The sequence below is a fragment of the Simochromis diagramma genome, unplaced genomic scaffold (genome assembly GCF_900408965.1).
Source record: "Simochromis diagramma unplaced genomic scaffold, fSimDia1.1 OVJJ01000208.1, whole genome shotgun sequence".
Taxonomy (NCBI): Eukaryota; Metazoa; Chordata; class Actinopteri; order Cichliformes; family Cichlidae; genus Simochromis; species Simochromis diagramma.
The window spans coordinates 2,698,782-2,720,946 of NW_024386789.1; the positions used below are offsets into that span (position 1 = coordinate 2,698,782).

At 41.4% G+C, this 22,165-nt stretch overlaps 1 protein-coding gene across 6 annotated transcripts in view; it reads left to right on the forward strand.

The window, feature by feature from the left end:
* Positions 1 to 22,165, forward strand: part of LOC120728453 (SH3 and multiple ankyrin repeat domains protein 3-like) — a 45,628-nt gene that overhangs the window by 935 nt on the left and 22,528 nt on the right. Inside the window, exons 2-9 of one of the 6 annotated variants that reach the window (XM_040023372.1) lie at positions 11,389 to 11,440; positions 13,494 to 14,052; positions 17,628 to 17,831; positions 19,936 to 20,007; positions 20,090 to 20,198; positions 20,291 to 20,442; positions 21,146 to 21,313; positions 21,618 to 21,659. In XM_040023372.1, coding sequence (XP_039879306.1) covers positions 13,597 to 14,052; positions 17,628 to 17,831; positions 19,936 to 20,007; positions 20,090 to 20,198; positions 20,291 to 20,442; positions 21,146 to 21,313; positions 21,618 to 21,659 — 1,203 coding nt within the window. In that variant the 5' untranslated portion in view covers positions 11,389 to 11,440; positions 13,494 to 13,596. Of the gene's footprint in view, positions 1 to 11,012; positions 14,053 to 17,627; positions 17,832 to 19,935; positions 20,008 to 20,089; positions 20,199 to 20,290; positions 20,443 to 21,145; positions 21,314 to 21,617; positions 21,660 to 22,165 lie in introns of those variants that run through there. The other 5 variants (XM_040023371.1, XM_040023373.1, XM_040023376.1 and 2 more) reach the window with 5 other exon arrangements.

A 22,165-nucleotide genomic window follows, 5' to 3' on the forward strand; every position in this document is an offset into this window, starting at 1 on the left:
AAAATACCTTCCTGTTAAACACTGTGCTGTTGGTAAGCCTCCATCAGCACAACCCTCTGCCACCCAGAGCATTTTATTTACGTTCTAAACATAATATATGCACTCTGGCTTTAACCTTCACTTCATCTAGAGGATGTTTTTAAGACACTGTCAATGTTAACATGATGAAACAAAAAGCAGCAAACAGAGGGGAGAATGAAGGGTTGGGGAATGTGTCGCTGCAGACCACGTGGCACCCCTAGAGCCGTCATCCTGTGGGAGTGCTCTGATTAAGAGAAGGTACATATTTACACATGTGGACTGTTTACAACAATGGGACAGGCGTATCTTTTAATACCTCGCCCTCAGTTCCTGCTTGGCTCATTGGAAAAACACAGAAACTCTTGACTGTGTCCACGTTCTTAGGTGAAGCCAAATTAGCTAAATAGGTCTTAACATTATGAAGAGCTACCTGGGCCCAGAGCTTAGCGAGAACCATTTGTTCTAGAGGAGCTGTTAATCTGACTCCACTTTGAGTTATAACCATACATTTTTGGACTGTGACTATCGCTCACTATTACCCCATTTACAAAGTCAGTTATGGGCTGTAATATGACAGTGATCCATGAATACAAGAAATGGTGGAATAGCTGATAGAGTATGTTAGAAGTGGACGTTTGGAGAAAAAAACGGTTAATACTTATGCTTATATAAAAGCTACCTACATGCCTGTATTATTACCACCCAGACACTTCTGCTGGGATGAGTTCAGAAAGAAAAAGGCGCTGAAATGGAAAGGTGAGCAGAATCAAACGGGAGCTCATCAACACCCACATTTCACACACTTGTTTAGCTGTGACTTGTCAAAATCGTTGCCTGCTCGCAGTATTTTTGGTGTCAGCTGGTGGAAAGGTGGAAACCCTCTAAGGACCCTAGAGAACCGATTGCCATGCGCATGCAGCCACACACACATACACCTAAACGCCTCATTTGGTTCAGGCTTGGGTGAAAAAAGTGCACCAGAGTATTAGCTAGAGCTATGCAACAGTGATGCATTCCAACTCTGTGCCCTTTCATCCTATAGATACCACTTAATTGACTTCGCACAACCTCCTAAGACTGGCCTGACTGTCTAATGCACAACAAGCAACGCTGGCTTTAAAAGCATACTTTTTCCTATTGCAGAATTGCACTGAGGGGAATTCATTTGGGAGAAGGAGAAAATAAACAAAGAGGGCAATTTGGAGCAGAGTGGGCAATGGAAGATTAATGGCCTCCTCAAAACACAGAACAATTGATCATAATGGAACAAAAGGAAGCTGGGCGACACTATCAATGCCAGTAAAGGACTGAGCGATTATACATAATATGTGAGTAACGCCAAAAGAGAATGTGATTATGAAGCAATTGAGTGGAAGATGAAATACGCTGGACCAGCCAAAAGGCTCGATGTGTCAGCGGAGATGAGCGTCTCAGAAATCAAGTTTTCCGATTCATCCTGTCCCGTCTCCTGGTGTTCTTTCCTGCCCTGTCCTCCTCAATCGGGAAGAGCGGGAGTCCATTAGCAGCCTGGTCAGTGTAGCAGATGTGACAATGCTATACAGCCCTGCAATTCCCCAGGGTTTGGTATGGAGCAAGTGTAGGACAAAAAAACAGACGTTCTGAGCGACTATTTCCAGTGACAGCTTACTGCTGTGGAAGAATACAGCTAGGCTCCATTAGCAACAAGCTTCTACTGTATATATATGAAGCAGAAATGCAAACCCTGAAACAAAATACCCTGTAAATCAGTCCCACAGGGGTATGGAGCTATGAAAAACCAATACATAAGCAAAATAAACTTGCGCATATTTTACACGTACACACAAATATTAAGTGCCGTGTATATCAGGGGAATCTGATATAATCTGAAAATCTGGTTGAAAAACAAACAAACAAACAAAAAAACTGGCCTGGCTCACTCTCTGCTTAACATTTAGTTGTCATCAAATAACCTTGAAAAGCAATTTTTTAATGCACTTCTAATTGTTATTTGTGGAGTCGATAGAGTCTCATTGCTGTGCTCATTAAGAAGAAACAGGAGAGACGAGTTGTTTCCCCTGACTCTGCAGGCTTTTCATTATTACATACAGGGAGATTTCCCCAAGGGGAAAGATCTGGAGAGTTGCCGTAAGCCATGAAAATAGATGCCAACAAACCGCAACATATCCGCCATAATGAAAAACTCAAACACCTTGAGCTTTACCGTTTCTGAACGCAACTTCAAATTAATGATTGAACCATTAAGTCGCAGTTGTTTAACGAAGACGTCTCAGAGAGTAGCAGCTGCATTTCAGATGCCCTGATTACAAGCATCTTAAAAAAAGGAGGAACACACTTCTGTGTTCTTGGCAGCTGTTGTTGCAGAAACCAAGTGAGAGTTCAATCTTCTTTATTACATAAAAACAGAAGTAATACATCATAAGGTGACAGAGCTCCAGCGCAAGTGGGTGATCGCACACCTTTAGGTCTTAGTATAATTGTTTCAGCTCATTAACCTCACTGTTTCCTTCAGTTGCTTTTTTTCCAGGCCCTTCTGGCTCACTTCAGAGCTGTAATGAGGTGGTGCACATCTTGTCACACTGAAGAACAGGTGCAAAAAGAAAAAAAAAAAACATGTATTTATTGTCCAACATCTAACCTTAGTTTGGTAAGAAAATAAGAAGTGACGTTCCCATTTGCTACCATGCAGGGATAAATGTTAGAGATCGTGTTTCTCTTTTAGCTTAACTGTTCCTGGTTTCAGATTAAGATTTATTACAAAGTTCTTGACTCGGAGAACACAGCGGTATAAAGTGAAATTGCAAAGTTAATAATGAAGGCTTATCCAGACTGTAGCATGAATTATGCTCTGTTACATGGAAGGTGGATAAACTTTAATGGGTCCTGACAGCCACTGACATGGTTCTCACTTTGTCAGCCATGTCTAACAGCATTTATTAGTACCTTGTTGATTTTTGTCTCTCAGCGTTATCTTTAAGTCACTGGACGTGCAAGGTAAGTAAAACTGTCACTAGCGGACACTTAATTTGTGGCCATAAAATCCACCCCAAAGCCGCAAAACCTGCACTCATGTCCGTATGTCTGACTAGTTTGCTTGTGGCATGCTTTTCATTGCATTTAACGCTTTAAGGCAGGAGCTCTGCCATTAGTATAGAAAGAAAAGGGTTTCCTTGAAAAGCTTGCTGAATGCAAGGACGCCTATCCTGGTTGGAAATGTTTTGACTTCTTCGCTGTTGCTCTTCCTGCTCCTTCTTTTGTTGTTGAGAAACAGAAGGAAACCTGCTGTACAGTCGCCTCTGAAGTCTCTGCTTTCTTGACATTTTAATGAGCTTTTTGTAACTCCGTTTGCAGCGAGTGAAAGGGAAGCTCGTGTTTTAGCAGACAACAGAGGGTACTGTTGAAAAAACACGACTGCTGTATGATGTTTGGTACTGTACGTGTCAGCACTGCACCACAGTTTAATGCAGTTAGGTGAAGCAGTCAAGCTGGTGAAGACACTGGGTTCAATCCACTAGCACACACCGGTTGCACAAAACAAGCTTGGATTCAGCGCTGCTACAGGACACACGCACATGGACCTCGATTAGGGTGTTTAATAGCAAAACTGCATGCAGAATATGCTGGTGTAATGTTACATGAAGCGTGAAAGTGCAGATTTTAATTTAGGGAGGGTCCTCTGTCTTCAGATGGAGGAGCATTTTAATATTATTTTCAGAGTCAAAAGATCTTAAAATGTACAAAAACTCTGCTGTTATCACACAAACTTAACCATAACTTATGAAAACAAGGTCATGGGCCAAAAAAAGGAGAAGCTGAGGAACCCTGATTTAGATTTCCTTTTTTCTTGTTGCTTTGTTGCGTGGGCAACAACACAACTTAAGCCGTGCTATCAGATGAATGTTTATAGTTAGAGCGGAGTCTCAGAAATAGCACGGGGGATGTTCACTCCTAAATCAGTGCTGCATTGAGGTCTCCCGGCCCAACCAACCAAGTTTAGCCCAAGCGAGGCCCTCAGTGCACGCTCCACCTGACCCAATTATATCCAGTCTGAGGGGAAAGATAGCCCACTTTGATCTACACAAGACCGCCAGCCAGGCTTGGGCTGACTGGTCTGGCGCTTAACGCTGCTTTCCTCTGGACATTTTTCCAGCACAGATGTGTTTGACTGCTCCTTAAAGAACTATCGACTGTGCTCGAAACATCAGGTGAGCGGCAAGTAACTTATGGGGGGCACAACTGTGGCCCCTTTCTGCGAAGAAAAACAAGAAGGGCAGTCCTTGGTGAGGTTTTTGGCCTGCAGATGAAAGAAGAAGGATGTTTTATGTGAAATGGAGAGCTGGGGGGTAATTATTTTAATCATCCATTTAATCACCCAATAGCAGTATTATCGTTTTTTTTGTTTGATCAGCATGAGATAAGCAGCTGATTTAAACGCATCTGTTTGTGTTTGATAGGATCACCCCCCCACCACCACCATCCCCCACCTCCATCCTCGCTGCGGGAATTGCCAGTCTCTGGGTGCACAGAGGATGTATCTACTGCTGGCATTGTTACCCGTCTTTAAAATGAATCCAGTATGCTAGGATTGTCGATTAAACACTCGCATTTCGCCAGATTTTATGAGGCACGGATTTAATTACAGCCTGAAAATGCCAAGCCTCGTCACTGCAAGGGTAAATGAAGCGAATAAATTCCTCTGTGGATCTTTTTAAACTTTTGCTTTGGAGAATGTAAACACGAAAACTCACAGGATCTTTTAATTATGCTGTCCAACCTTAATGAGTGCTGATGATGATGCAGGGTAGATCTCAGCTTAGCCCTTCCCCCGTAAACTCATACGTCAGACCATTCATATAAACCTAACTGCCCTCTCCTCTCCATGTTAGTGGCTCATTCTGTCCATTTTACACTGGAGGAGGCCCGGCGTGTTCTTGACGGTTCTTCGTCATTGGTCGTATGAAAAAGGCTGTAGGGTGGAGACCCAGTCAAAGAGAGGGATATAGAGGACAGAACTTGGCCGCTCCACTTTTTCAGGACGTAAAAGTGGGACAATCTGTTCCTTGGATGATCTCCAATTCTACTTTCCGGGGACCGATACACTGAAAATATATCTATACACATGCACTGTCCTACATAGGGAAAAACTGAGAGAAAAAGAGAGAGAGAAAGAGAGAGAGATTGACAAAAAGTAATATGAAAATGAGCTGAAACGACTGGCCATAAGGTCTTTCCAGTGTAGTGTGCTGGGGATGTGCTTTCTGTGGCCAAAACAAGAGAAAAACTGCAACATGCACGGATAAGACATTTACAGGAAGATCTTTTAAAAGGTGATGTAGTATAATCTAATAAACTACAGTGGGGATGACAAATTTTGGGCAGATCAAACATGATTCCTGCAGCCTTTATAACTGGTGTTGCCAAAAACGTGACTCTGACTTACTCACCCAAACATGCATGGTGTTTTGGTATTAATAGGTTATTACTACAACTTTGCCAAATAGCAAAATGTACAAGAATATCATAGAAGAGACGGATATAAATAGGGATGACTGTTAGCCATTAACTTTTTCTGTAAACCTCTCCATCCATCCATTTTTGCCCTCTAGGGGTCTAAGGAGGACATCCGTCTCTGTCATCATTATCATGATTAATCAGTTCCTGATTCTTCATTACTACCTTTCATTACTGTCTTTGGACCTACATCCGACCAGGATTATGGAAATACTCTTCTCATAGGGTCTAATCATCATGCTGCAGTGCTGATGTCCCAAGGGCAGAGAGACTCACCAACTTCTGAAATCTTAAGCTGTGTTTCGTTTCTGCTCTTACCTTGCATGCATGTTAAATGTTTGACTGGAGATCATGATTTATAGCAATTGTAGGATTGCATGACACTGATAAAATATTTCTACGAAGAGCTAGCTTAGCATTACATAATATTCTGTATGTTTAGATGCTAATGGATAGGTTCACAGTTTTCACGTAGCTGTTTGCTCATCATAAGCACGTCTCAGCACAGTTTACTCTCACCGTCAGACTGAGACAACAGTTCTGGGCTGTTTAATGCGACTCTCTTTGGATGCTAACTTAGTACTGCAGCAGGGCAACTAGCACTCTCTCTTTAGCTTCCTGAAAGAGTAATCATTTAAAAATGTTGTTTTCAAATCAGACCGAAGGTAAAAACGCCAACATCTAGGTGGGAATACTTACTGCCTAATTTGCCATACATGTTCATATTTGCAGTTGGATCCAGACTTTGCCCCTTTAAAGTGGTCTCGAGCAATAGCTCTTCAGGCTTTCTGAAGGTCATTCAAAGTTTGTCTTTGGGCATTGGCTGCTTTTTCACTCACTTTCTGTCCTCTCCTCGTACCTAAACCATTTTCCAAGGAATGTTTTTTTGTTTCTTAACACGTTCTCAGGACTTGTGAATCATTCAAGCATAAAAAAGGCACCTTACTCAAGGCAATAACCAGTGTTGTATCCACACATAACAGAGAACTTACCAAGAAAACTATTTTAAATTGAATCTTTAGACGCTTTGTTACCAGCAGCCTGTTGCAAAACACATCATTTGTTCCCATTTCTTTAGATGAATCTAAGAAAAATGCCAAAGATAATTCATTTCATTTCATTTATTTATTTATAAAGCACGTTTAATAACAACAGGGAGCTGACCAAAGTGCTGTACAAAGTAACAGTTAAACAATGACATTGACAACAACGACAGGTAAGAAAATTAAAAGAAAATTAGGATAAAAGAATTGGTAACTCTCACAGTTTTACAGTTTTGAAAGCCAGAGTAAAAAATATGTTTTAAGATGCGATTTAAAAAGAGTAACAGTTGGGGCCTTTCTAATGTGGAGAGGTAGATCATTCCACATTTTTGGTGCCACAACCGCAAAAGCCCGATCTCCTCTATGCACCATCCTAGACTTATGTAAGGTAAGGAGCAGGTGATCGCTTGATCGAAGGGCTCTAGAGGGCGTATAAAGCTGCAATAGGTCAGACAAATAGTCCGGTGCCTGGCCAATTAGCACTTTATAAGTCAAAAGTAAGATTTTGAATTTAATTCTAAACCTGAAGCCAATGAAGGGAAGCAAGCACTGGAGTAATATGTTGGTGTTTCTTCACACGAGTCAAAAGGCGAGCTGCAGCATTCTGTACAAGCTGGAGCCGGGCCAAGCTGGACTGACTGACACCCACATACAGTGAATTGCAGTAATCCAGTTGAGATAAAACAAACGCATGAATTGCTCGTTCCAAATTTCTAAAAGATAAAAAAGATCTCACTTTGGATTGATAATACAGTTTAACAGGAATAAAATAGTATTTTTGTACCAGCAAGGTGATTTCCAGAGAGCTATTAGTTGAAAATGTGGCATATCCAGGCTCTTAAAAAAGAGGAAACTTGACAAGAGGAGGACAAAAGAAGTCACAGGTAAAAATAATAAAAACAAAATTGTTTGCTGATAAACAACATCTGAAAGTAATGTTTTTAAGAAAGAGGAAAATCCAACATAGACCTGACACAGGACCTGAGAGATGCATCTGACCCTTCATTTGTTCCATCTGCTGTTCACTGAAGCCTCATCAGAAATGGTCTCAGTGGAAGGATGGCTGTCAAGAAGCCGCTGTTAAGGAAGGGAAACAGGAGAAGAGACAGAGGTGTGCCAAATTACACAATTACACAAGAACTGACCTGAAGACCAGTGGAAACAGGTCTGATGTGATGAATCCAAATTTGACATTTATACTTCAAATTATTGTCAGGATGTACACAGGGCATCAGGAAAAGCTACAACAGTGAATGCTTACAGTCACAGTGGAGGCTCTGTTATGGTTCGGGACTGTATTTCAGCCAGTGGTGTTGGATTTTCTCTAAATTGATGAGATTATGAACATCTGGAACGAGTTTGATTGCCCACAGCTTCATTTTTTAACTTGACGATAATCCCAAACTTACTGACAAAGCTGTAAAAGCATATATGAGTCATAGATTGGCCTCCCCAGAGATCAGACCTCAACATTATTGAAGCAGTGTGGGAACAAAAGGCAGCCAACTTCCAAAAAAGTGCTTTGAATCTCTTTCCGGAGCTATTCCTGAAGACTACTTTATGAAATTTTAAGAAAACTGCCTAAGAGAGTTCAGGCTATGTTGAAGAATAAAGATGATCCTACCAAATATTGACTTTCATGCTCATTAGAATTGTAGATACCTTTTTTTTTGCTCAATATCAATGATTCATTGCACCTATTTTCCATTTTCATGGCAAAATGATGAGAGTTGGCTCAAAGGCATTTGCACAGTTCTGCGGCTGTAATGCCAAGAAAAGCTTTGAGAAGTTTCTTATAAAAATGACTACTGCCTAGTTCATTGTTAAGGTTTCTCCTTTTATGAAAATGCATCAAGATGAAAAAGAAGAACTTAAACTAAATTAAGTGTCAAATGGAGAAAAAAGTAAGTATGGCTGCTCGGATACGGATGATGGATCGGCTTCCTCACTGGCTCATCTTACCCCACAGTCCGCCCAAATTAAATCTAAATTCCTTCCTGAAATTACAAGCAAAATAGGTAACGGCACAAATTATGGACGAAGAGAAAAAAACAGTCATATTGAAGAACAATTCAAGTAAGTGGCTGAAATGAGAACTGTGAGTTTTGCACAAAAAGACTGTTCTGTCAGAGGGGTGAAATTCATTTCCTTATTACACCGCTTTTCTCCCAAGAGGAAGAAAAGTCAAGACGAGATGTGAGATGATGGCCAGCAACAGAGACAGGAGAGCGAAACAGCCGGCAGAAGCAGACTGACTGAGCTATTGTTGTTGCAGGAGTGTAGGAGTTGAGTGACACGATGGAGAAGGCAAAGACGCAAAGATGAGACGAGTCTGACATCCATGACGGCTAAGAGGAGAGTTTTCGGACTTGTGATTAGAGTTTTCACAGTTATATTATTAATCCATTTTACATAATGCTCATCGTTTCCCATTTTTAGCCTAACGGTACTGTGTGTGTGTTTGGCTTTCGCACTCACGCCTTTTCCACCCTCTTTTTTTCCCTCCCTCCCCATCCTGCCTCCCTTTTTTCTCCCAATCTGATTACTCTGCTTTATGCAAACTGCAGCTCTCTCTGTCTCTCCCCCTTGTGTATTCCCCTTTCGCTTTTACATCCCAGTTACAAACATGTAGTTGACTCCTGCCTACTCTCAGCCTGTCCTCCTCCTTCCTTTATCTTGCATTGTGTTGTTCAATATTTGATGAGACTTTGTTCATAAATCAGCCTCCTCTATTCCCTCACGGTGTATTTGAATGATAGTGTTAATCTTTAAAACCTTGCAAGTGTTAACACGCTGTTCTTTGTCAGCTTTTGATCAGAGACGCTTTCAGCCTAAAATGTGATGCCACATGTAAATCACACATATGACCAGAGGTGGTTAAATATGCCCTGAATGATTCAGGTAACTGATAATTCAGTAGCAGAGCTCTTTTGGTTCTTGATAGGCACTGAGCGACTTTCTCCAGAGCCCTTGTTGTTATTGCTTTTGGTGCTTATTTGTTTTCCCAGATTCATCAAAGTTCCTACATTTTTTTCTCTAAACCCATCCTTTGGTTTTGTCCTCCAGTCTTCCTTCATTTACTTGTTCTGACAGACATTGGATTTGCACTGAAAGGACCCACCCTGTCACTCTCTGAGAGTCTGTGGGAATTGACCACGGTCACTCTGCTACCCTCTGCGCTATGCTTTCGCTCAGAAATGCTCAACCAGCAGACTTTCTTTTGGCCAGTGAGATGACCATTTCTCATATATCCACTCCGTCTTTCAAACACTATAGACACTTGAAAACCGATTGTTTGGAAGCATCCATCAAATAATATCTGTATTCTTCCACAGAATGAAACAATCACACACACATAGTGCAACGGTGTAAAGTGTGGTCACTTTTCATTGTTATATGGAAAAAAACTGTTTCTGAGCCAATCTCTCTCCATAACTCACTCTTGTAATATTTTGAAAGGTCTTGGTATACACACTTGTTTTAGACAGCGATTTCTCTAATCCCAAACCAAACTTAATCTGTGTTCAGTCATCACCAATCCAGGGGTTAGGGTCCTCATACATGTGGAGGCGCATCAAATAAAGGAGGTATAAAAATGTATTTTTATGACTTTTTTTCTGAACTGTGGAACGCCAACTTGTAAAGATAAACATATCAAAATTGGGAAAATATTTTAAGACAAAACGGTTATCTCAAACCTATAGACTGTATATAAGAGATGGCCATGCATTCCGTTATATATATTTAGCAGGCAAACCATTTACCGTAAGGCTATTTTAGAAGCCTGAATAAGACACAAAACTCTTTGCTGTATGTTTTACTCTCAGTTTTTCTATCTGTCCTGTGTAAATGAAGGCTAAAAAGCCCAAAAATTATATTAAAAATTGAAACTAGCAACCCAGTAGTCTGCATGCCTCTCAAGGACCTTTAGCTTTGACACCATCTCAGTTTTTTTTTAACTAGACCTCATGATGTGCCAAACTGTGAAATAGAGAGACGCTGCATGCTCATTTGCAATTTGTCAGTCTAAAATATACTTTGTTTTTCCGAACACTAATGGGAGCAAACATGTACGGAATTAGCTTTATGTGTTGTAACTAGAGACTGAGAACATAAATGAGGAAAGTGATTATTGTGGTCATAGTAAAGGGAGCCCAGGGTCCTCTTCTCCATAGAATTCCAACCAGGAGCCATTCCCTGCACACTATTAGAAAGAAAGCAGACATCCCCACTGACTTTACTTTTTAGATTTGAAAGCTACATCTACCTTTTATATAGGGCCGATGGCGCGATATGGCAGCCTCGCTTCTGTCAGTCTGCCCCAGGGCAGCTGTGGCTACAACCGTAGCTTGCCTCCACCAGTGTGTGAATGCGAGAGTGAATGAATAGTGGCATTGTAAAGCGCTTTGGGTGCCTTGAAAAGCGCTATATAAATCCAATCCATTATTATTATTATTATTATTATTATTATTATTATTATATATTTTCCTTTTTTTAAACAGAGAATAAAACCTGAATTCTTATCCAAAATGGTACATAACACCTGCCTATAACCAACCATCAACATGCAACACCTTAGGGGTTTTTCTTCTGTCACCTGCCTGTGACTGGAGACATCTGTGGTTTTTTCAAAAATGTTCAAAACAACGCAAAAACATAAACACTTCAAACTGTGTAACAATCAGGAATTACAAAAGCAGCATCCATGTTAGAGTGTTTTAAAAGTGAGTATGCTCTTCATCAATATTCCTGTTGGGTGTCCGGCTCTTGGCTGGCTTCTTCATCTCTGCATTATTGTTTATGTCCATTGCAGGCCACTGTAAGCTGTGCCAGACACCTGTCGATGTCCTTGGTCCCCAATAGAGGTTGATAAGTCAAAAGTCCTAGATCACTTAATGCCCCGTTAACCCTCATCAGCACGTTTTCTACATAATCTATTAATAACCGATTGAATTATCTGCATGTTGGTAATCTGTGATTGATTGACGTTAGCTCTGTGTCCTGATTCGAGTTGTGCTCCATCTGTCCATCTGTGCATTCTGATTCTCATCCATGTCAGACTCAGCTCATAAGATATTCAGAGCACCACTCTGCAAATGAAACAGTGGGAGATTCCCTGCATCACTCCCCATCATTAAGGCGGCTGTTGGCAATGGTCCAGATCTGCATGATGGCAAAGCCCTGTAGCCAGACTTCACCACAGAAAAACCAGGACAAAACATACGGAGGCACCAGTATGCCAAATCTGAAGCATGAAGATGCAATGGAACAAGCTTAAAGCAAAAATCCACCCTAAGACAGCCTTTTTTTAAAAACAGCTGTTAGTGATCAGAGAGAAAGGTACTCTTCCTGCACTCATGAAGGAAGACGGTGGCTTCTCCCTCCTTTGTTCCTGTTGAAATTCTGCTTCTCCTCAAAGTGTCAAGAAGTGTTTTCTTAAGAAAGAATACAATTCTCCAAGTCTTCTTTACTCGTACTGTGTAAAGTTGTGAGGTGTAATGCCATATTGCAGTTTTTCCTTCCCACTGTCGCCAAAGTGCTTGCTCATAGGGGCACATATGATTGTTGGGTTTTTCTCTCTATGTATTATTGTAGGGTCTACCTTACAATATAAAGCACCTTGAGGTGACTGTGGTTGTAATTTGGCGCTGTATAAATAAAATTGAATTCAAATGAATTGAATATGTACAGTACACAAATAATTAAACTGAAAGTTCACTAGACCAGAAAACCATTCCTCCACAACGCTTCCTTTATTTTAATGAAGGAGCATGACTATTTCTTTCAGCTGGAAAAGTAAATATAATTTGGGCATTTTCTTAAAACTATGTCAACAACTGCAAATCCAGTCAGTACACTCAGATGTGGCTTTCCAGAAGCTGCTGATTCACTGAGTTATTTACAAACCTTTGCTGTGTAAAACCCCAAGCCCCCTTCAATCTGGCGTAGACGGCTATTAAGAGAAAACAACCCAATTCCTGTAACAAGCCCTCACGGTCTGATAATGGCCTGATTAGCAAAGCTTAAAAGCTGTCCAATGAGAATATGTTGGATGTTGTGCAGATTCATGCTTATTATAAGACACCATTTCTAATCTGGAGTATACTGCCAGCCATCCTATCCTTCATATCCTGTTGGTGAACCATGCAGACATGCTGGAGGTCAACACGTTTGCATCCAAGGGTGTCAAATCCTGCACTAAGGGTTACGATTAGGAAAAGTTAAGAAAATGATGTTTACCCCGTGATTTAGCACAGACACCAAGGGGCTCTTTATAAGCATCCAGATAAGACACCTGCCACCTTGTTTCCTAAACCTGTTACTTCATGGCACAGGAGACCTCGTGTGAAATTTGGAAATGCCACCAGCTTTGTCAAAACAGCTCCATTTGACACCTTGGGAATGAAAACAGGCTGTCAAGGATGAGGGATAGGGCAAGGTCAACGAGTTAAATTGTATTTAACAGTAACAGAGTGCAAGGGTGGAATTTTCCTTTAAGAAGCACACATTTAGCTGTTAGCCCTGGGCTGTGCCTCAAACATGGGTCTCCTCCATTGTCACAAAATACCAATGATCTTGACCTCGTGTGATGCTAGATCGCATCTCCAACTCACTCCCTCCTGCAGAAAACCTGTGATGCAAATTCACAGAGTTTATATTTAGCCTGTCTTTCATAAGTCTGCTATTCCCAGACGCATTCCCAGTGGCTAAATGGAAAATGTGGACCAGCTCTGTGCTATTTCACACATGTGGACTTATTAGCATTGCCAGTGGCTAGATTTTCTATTACTGCACGTGTCTTTTATGTACTTGAATTACTCATATTCCAGCATTACTAAGTTCACTCTCTCAATCAAAGCAAAGATACGAGTCAAATGACCGACATTTACTCCCTTTTCTGCCTTTTTTCCCCTACAGCATGTTTCTAAGGATGAAGCCAGTCTCATGGGATAGCCATGTTTTGTCTCCATGACAGCTAGATCACTCAGCCCTCTCTGCAGTGACCTCTGCACAGCAAAGGATGCTGGGAAATAATGAGCACTTTTATCCCAGTCAGGATGACAAAGATGGGGAGGATGAGGAGGAGGAAGAGGAGCAGGGAAGAGAAAACAGAAAAGAAGAAGGTGAACGTGACATGGAGAATGGACGACTAGAGTATCTGGAGGAAAAGGAGATGACAGGAGGACGACAATCCTGGGAAGGGAAAGGCGGTGAGGTGGTGAAACCAGCAGCCATTGTGGTCGGTCGACAGAGAATAGATCGGCCGCTGAGGCCGGGCAATCACGGCAACAGGGGGATCCCTTACATGCCCAATATAGCCCCGCTACATCATCAAGCTGCCAATAAGCAGCAGTATTTCATGGCAGCAAAGAAACGAGCCTTCATGGAGCGCAGCATGACCACAGTGGCTCCACTGGAGGACACTTACTTGACCATGATGGTGTTCCGCATTGGAATCCCCGACATCAAACAAACAGTAGGTGCATCAAAGACACTGCTCGTAACGTGTGTGTGAAATTCATGAAAGGCTGAGGCCCGCACAGCCATCCCTGGAGCTTCTTGACTGATCATTTAAAAGTGAATAAAGTAGCTGAAGCAGAATTTTTTGAAGAAAAAAACTTGTCAAAACCAGTCCAAATCAAACAGTTTAAAAGTTTAGTTCTCCCTGTCAAAGAAAAAAGAAAAAGAAAGAAGTCTCCCTCACACTGCACTGGAGGTCTTTCCAAATGAGGAAGTAGTTCAAGCCAAGTCTCCCTGGTATTACTGCCTCAGAGACAGAGCTTTAATGTGACAAACAGAATTTCAAAAATAATATCTCAGGCTATTTAAACCATTAAGGCAGGTATACATTTAGTTAATGTTGCTGTTTCTGATTCTGATGTTATGATCAACTGCAGACAAAAAGCTCCAAAAATGTATTTTTTATATTTGTGACTATTAAAAAAAAGAAAAGGACAACAGCCATTTAATGAGAGCTGAACACTGGGCTTTGGTCACCACCTTCGCTATTACCTCCCCTAAAACTCAGAAGCTTTTCAGTTTTCTTCCTGTCTTTTGATTTGCTTCCCTCCCTTCCTGCTTCTCTTCTAATATCCAGCCGTTTTCCATCCTTTGAGTTAAAACACGTCAAATAATACTGATGCGTTGCTGATTCTACGTCTGTTTCAAATTATTCACAGAAAACACTACATGGGTGGCTTGAAGCATACAATTTTTTTATATAAGTCAAACAGTGTGCACAACTGTAGAAGCACATCTCTAATTTCAAGGCTTTTCCATTCCAGTTATCCCGCGGGCTCAGAGATGAGTCCCAAAGGGAATTAGGAACTCACACAGAGCTCAGCTTGTGCTGAGCACCCTGCAAGGGAAAACATATTCAGTCAACAACACCATGCAAGCATCTGCCTTGGGTCAGGTGGTCATAATTAGCTTCCAAAACTGAAGTTAGTCTCATTTCACACTTTGAAGCAGCTCTCAGCCTTACGGTGGCAGCAGGCGAGAATTGGCCAGCCCACACGCACCATATCCAGGTGAGAATGGGTGCCCCACTGTAACCCCTCCCCCATCCTCCTTTCTCCATTTTCAACTCCCTGAACATGCCGACTGTTCTACATGTCAGCTAATCTGCCCTCAATACAACAGTAATTGCTAATTATTTAATAGGTTTTTAATGAGTTTTGGGAGAGCTGAGGAAGTGAGTGACTGTCGAAGGGAAGAAATATGTGGAAGGCGTCTCTGTTCTCAGGTTTCCATCAGCCACAGGCAGCGTACCGAGATCCACACATCACTGACAAACACTCGGCACTGCAAACCCGGAAGCTGAAGTATTATTGAACAGAATTAAAAAGGGATAAAGAGAGGGGCTGAATATTAGGAGCTACTTAGACAGACTGAAGAAAGGGGGGGAAAAGGTTGAAAAGAGAGGAAAATATGTGCTGTAATAGTGCACACTGAAGATCTAAATAATAAAAACTGCCAGAAACATCTCAGGAAAACTGCATTAAAGAAGAAACGATGAGGAGAGAAGCAGCACTGTTATATGCAGTATACATTACATTAGACCTCACTCAGAGGGATTAGCCACTCTATCTCTGTTACACACACACACACACACACACACACACACACACACACACACACACACACACACACACACACACACACACACGCACACACACAAGAAAAACCACTACACTGCACAAGTGCACTCCAATAAGAAGGCACACACAGACAGTTTATAGCTCACTTATATGCGTGCACATACACACAGTCATGCTCATCCCTATCATGTGGTTAACCTCCCAGGGACCACCAAGACATTGCTACGGCAACGGGTGCCTGCCTCCACTAATGAACTGGTTGCCATGCCAATAGAGTTTGCTACACTATCAAATAGTGCAACCGAGTGCGGGCTCGAGGGGGGCAGAAGGGACATGGAAGTGTGCTGAGCTGTGCAGTTTTACTCACAGCCCTCTGAAATGGAACAATAGTATGGATACATACATCTCTCACACCTCTCAGCTCTCCTGCTGTTCAAGCTTCCAATCAGCTCGAGCTCCAGGTCCAGAAAGATGTCTTTCCTGTGGAACTGCACAGAAATGGAAGAATATGAGGAAATGGACAATGCAACAATCACAGTGAAATCATGTTAGGAAATCCACACACACACACACAATACATCCGAGGTGTTTTGTAATTGTAGCCTTTGGGTGTATCCACAAAGTTTGCTCCTCCTCTTCTGGATAATGGAGTAAACTGGACAAGGAGGAAATAGCAAAATATTTATCTATGCATGTGAGTTTTACTTCTTTATTAGCAGAGAAAATAAAAAAATAGGGTATAAAAATGAAAGTGAAATAGATCCAAATAACCTGATACCACAGACTAAAAGGACAGAATGAGTCATCTTATAATTCATGAATGTGGCAGGTGATTCATTAAAAGTAATGCATTCATATTTTGCACGTCACACTCATATACATTCATCATGCACAAACTCCTTTTAGCCTTCAGAACTGCCTTAATTCTTCCTGGCTCAGATTCAACAAAGTGGTTAAAACATTCATCAGAGATCTAGATCTCCATATTGACATGATAGCGCCACACAGCTTCACACCCATGACTTTGGAGGCAATTTGAATACAGTGAGTGAACTCAGGGTCATGTTGAAGAAAGTAGTTCAAGATACGTGTTGTCCTGCTGGAAACAGCCATCGGAGACTAGGTAGACTGTGGTCATAAAAGGACTGCAGACAGGCTGCGGTGTTTAAATAATGCTCGGTTGTTACTAAGGGGGCCAAAGTGCTCTGAGAAAATATTCTCCACACCATTACCTTAACAGTTAATACAAGACAGGACTGATGGGACTCATTAAACAAGGAAATGCTTTTCCAGTCTTCTGTTGGAAAGTTTGATGGGGTGTGCATTCAGACAAGCTCTTCTGCATATCTTGGCTGTAACGAGTGCTGACTGGGGATAAAACTCATGTGTAAGTTCAATAAGGAAGATCAGCTTCTAGTCTGTTCTTTACATCGTTATGACTTTCCCACGCTCTCAGTACTTACATCATTACACTAGTCCAGCCATCTTTTTATTTACCTTCTTTGAGTCAATCAGCCACCGCTCTGCGAGGTTTAAATCTCAGTGCTCTGTCATTCTTCCTTTCAGACTCTCATTCATGCAACCCACCTCGTTTCCATCTCCACCTCACTCTCAGTCTTCATCTTCATCACCATCAACATCTAGACTCCGGGGATCCTGTCCTAAATCCAAAAACAAAAACACTGCAGCACTATAGTGCAGTTAGCGATCCACAAGGGCATCCTGTAAAGCTATCTAACGTACACACAGCTAACTGGGCTCATCAACATCTGATTTGAAACACTAGGTTGTTCTTGGTGTTCAAAGCACTGAAAATATCCATTAAAAATGTTTTGACAGAGGTACACTACAACAGCTGTAAAACCTGTATATTTTTAACCACTGTTTCAACCTTAGTACAGGTGTACTATCGCCCTCTAACCCTGCCCCTGTCCTGTCCATTGTCTGACAGAGATGTCTCCAGTTTGATCAGGACTGCACAGTGTGGAACGCTAAGCAGCAGATCATCTGCTCCCTCAGTGAGTCCCTATGGGACGTCTACAACTATGGCCTCTTCCAGCCAGCTGGAGAGGGACGGGACGCCAAGTTCCTGGAGGAGGAGAGACCCCTGAGAGACTACTCACAGTCCTTCGAGAAAGGGGTGCCGTACCTGGAGGTAGGAAAGGGAGCTGTGACCCAGTGTAAGCCCCCCTTAGAGCATCACTTGTTTCTCTCTTTCTTAAAATGATGTAAAATGATGTCAAATCTAATATTGATCGATTTTTGTATAAATATTGTTGTACTGCAAACAATTTCATTTCTCAGAACCGTGATGATGTATTTGTAGTTCTTCAGCTGGAAGTAATCAAATATCAGATTCCCCTAATTCCTGCTAAACTTACAGAAGTTGTGACCTAAGTGCACTTATTATTACTCTACAGTGGTGTTGTATAGATTCTTTTATGGGTTTTGAATAATCTTGCTAAAAATTAGTGATCAAAAATGCAAACGTAAATACAGATATGTTTTTAATGATTTGTACTTTCTGTAGAGAAATGAAGTATCCTGTATGATGCTCTGAAACTTTTTTTTCTCATAACTGAGTAAAGAAAGTCTCTAATTGCAGGCAACTCCAAATTGCATTGTGTTTATTAGAATCCCCCTGCATCAAAGAGTGAGTGGACTGCGTAAATGAAATCCTTACAAAACTGGATGGATTTAAATGCATTAAGTATATTATGTAACCTGCTAATTACATTGTATTGCCTGGCTTTTTGGTAAGTGGGTTGTGAGACAGCATGAATCTGAGGTTTCCTGCTGTAATACAATTATCTCACAGTGCCCTCTGGTGGCTCAGCTCCTGTATGTGCTGCTGAGTTGGGCGGGGCTGGAAAGAGCATCTTCTTTAGCTCAAAAGTTTAGCTTCAAATTAGAATGTTTATATCCCTCAAAACGTTTGAGATGGGGTCCTGTCTGCATACTGATGAGGCCTTGTAACTGCACTCTCCACACACCCCACAGCAGACTGCATAGAGTTTAGGCGTTTTTGACACTAAAGTAAAGACAGAGTCAGTTAGAGTCATGGTAAGGGAAGTCATATTAAAGGAAGTAGAAACAAACAGAATGTATTATAAGTATCAGTTAAAAAAAAGCATTTGTTCCACTAAGTACATCTACCTGTTAGCTCCTGTTGTACTGCTGCAGTTGTTTTACTGAGACTTTTAGGGCTGATTGCTTTTGTATTGTGGCTGCTAACCCCATCTTTGTTTGGTTTTCTGGGGCATAGTGCGAAGTGCAGCTCAGCTCTGAGCTGCTAGACAGAAATTTCTTACCTCAAAGCTCCTCAGCTGTTAACTGATTTGGTGTGAGGACTACACACCCAGTCAGGTGGTTTCCAAGTAAAAAAAGCAAAACCAGCCAAACACAGTACACTCATTAGTCTCATCTGTTCAAGAACAAATTTAAGGCTGGTGTTTTTTCCCCTTCTGATCTTTATTCCTTCCAAAATAGAGACATTAAGAATACGACACATTAACACTCTGCTGCCTCAACATAAGAACATCAGTGGAAAACAATAGAAAAAATATTTTAAAATGAGCAGTTTGTAGTGCGTTCAGACCCTTTTACTCTGTGAGAAACCAGTCTTAGAATAACGCAGTGGGGCATATAATCAGTGTAATGAGGGACTAATGTGCAATCTGTCAGTTCCTGAGATGTAAATCACCTTATATGATAAATTAATCTTGTCAGTGTGATTTAAAGAAAACTGCATTAATAGTATTATTATTTTAAATGTCATTAATCAAACCTTAACCAACGCATTGTGGGAAAAAAGCCCCCATTAATCATTAATCTAACTTAATAGAGCCCTTCCCTGGATCCTTTCTAAAGCTGTGCGCGCAAACCGCTCATTTGCATCACTTTGCTTGCGCTTAAATTATCATAATTGAAACATCAAATCCAACTTATTACATTGTGAGGCTGAAGAGTTAACCATTTTTAGCCTTTTCCCAAAACGTAAAAACAAATCTGACACAAATATTTTAAAGAAGCCAATTATGGAGTCATTCTAGCGACTCCGAGTGGGAGAACAGATCTCTGGAAACAGCGAGAGTTCAGCAACATCTGACAAGAATAATGGTGCTTTCTCTGAACTACGGTTTCACAGCACAAATTGTAATCATTTTGTTATATCCTCCAGTGTAGGCTGTCACCAAGAAACTGAACAGCTAAGTACCATTATCCTCATTTTCATGTGTGCTATGTTTTCCGGTCTTCAGTTTAGGTACAAAACCAGAGTCTATAAACAGACCAATCTGGATGAAAAGGCTCTCGCTAAACTCAGCACAAAGGTATTTCTTTTTTTGTGTGTGTTTTTTGAACTTTGTTGTTTTGTGCTTAATTGCATTCAGCAACTTCTTTCCCTACACTCAGGCCAGTCTGAAGAAATTTCTGGATTACATTCAGACCGGAGCAATAGACAAAATGGGAAAAGTCCTCGATAAAGGTCTTGATCCGAACTTTCACGACCCTGACACCGGAGGTGAGTTTTACCTTTATTCTTTGCCAGTAATATTTAGCAATATCAAGAGCATACGAGGGTGAACTTTCATTCTCACCTTCTCTGTGGGTCAGAAACCCCCCTCACTGTGGCCATGCAGTCTGGCCTGTCGGTGGAGGGCATCAGGGTCCTGGTTCAGGGCGGCGCTCACTTGGACTTCAGAAGCAGAGACGGCATGACGGCCCTGCACAAAGCTGTTAGGGCTCACAATCACGCTGGGCTGCTGGTAAGGGCTAAAAAAGTTAGAGTCACACGCATGCAGAGTACAAACACACTCAAGTAGAGCGGGCGGTGTGGACAAAATAAATTAAAACGGAATAATGATTCTAATTAAAGGATAAAAGCAAAATAGCATAAATGCCCCATGGAAACAGGCTGTTACCTTTGAAGATAATTACAGAGGTGGGTCATATGATAATAATTTCTAAGTGGTTTTCTCTTGGCTTTATGTCTCTCGCGTTCTTATTGGTTAGTGCACACTTGTGAGCGCTGTTCCTTTTCTTTGAATAAACTACGAGAATTTTCCTCTTTTGTAGTTCTGAGAATTGCCTCAGCTGCGGGTTTAGTCACACACCGAATGTTTTGTAATGTGTGTAATTGTGATAACATTTCTTTCTCTTCTCCTTTTTTTTAAATTATTATTATATAGACAACACCACCTCCACCATACACACACACACATACATATACACCCCACCCCCACTCATCACAATAACTTTGTACCACATGCACTTATGGTACATGTGATGTACTTATATAAGAACTATCTGTAACATTTCATATTCCTGTTGCATTGTTTTAGTATTTGATTTAATAATCGCTGTGAAGAAAATCTATTAAGCCTTTGTTATATTTTACTACTCTACACATTCACACACACTTGGTTAAAATAATCCTTGTTCTTTGCCCTCTGTGTGTCAACTTGCCAGGCTCTCTTGTCCCTCGGAGCATCTCCAGACTCCAAAGACCGCTGTGGCCTGACCCCGCTGTACCACACTGTGCTGACAGGGGGTGACACTTCCTGCTGTGAGACCTTGCTCTATTACAGGGCAAAGCTGGGCACAAGGGACGAGAACGGCTGGGACGAATCCCATCAGGTAAGCTTAGATTTTTAATCAGCTACAAATGCAAATCAATCACCCTGTGCGCCTCTTTGCAGATTCCCACGATTCACAGTTTTCATCATGTCTGTTTCATCATAGTTAAATCCCGTCTGGTTTCTGTCTCCTTCATGTTAACTTAAGCAATGCACCAACATTTCCCTTTCTTATTTATGTGACTGATGAGATCTACCATCACCTTCAGTGTCTCTCAGCCTTTTCTCACACCTCTCTTCTCCCTGCCTTCCTCACTCGTCTCTCCATTCTCTCTCCTTCCTCCCCTCCTTCTCTCTCTCCATAGCACAGGGATGAAGAGGAGTTTGGAATGGAAGAAATACATAAGGTACCCTTCATCCCACCATCCCTTCATCCCTAACAGAAAGCCATGCTGTGACTATTACGTAAATAAACCAAAAGGGAATGAGGTGACCACACTGTTTCCTCGAACCCGTTCACGTCTCGCTCATCTTGAGATGAGTCCAGTGCAGAAAGAGCATTGTATCTTAGCTCTTTCTCTCAGCGTAGATATGTGTGCATTGCCTACATTATGTCTCTGTGACATTCTGGGAAATTTGTGTTTGCACTGCAAGCCGGTTGTCATGGTATTTTATTTTGGTTTTGCCGTGCTCTGTGTTTTCTTTACTTTGTACGTATCTTGTGATATTTTAATCCCTGCAGAAAAATATGAGGGAACCTCTCAGGCTGCTGAAGGCTCATTTCTGTCGTTTTAATGGCTTTTGTTCCCTTTCTTTTCCACTGTGGTGAATTGTAATTTGCTCTCACCTCTTTGTTTTCTGTTAGACTACTGTGTGACAGATTTCCCCTTCCCCTATTTTTCGTATCTCTTTT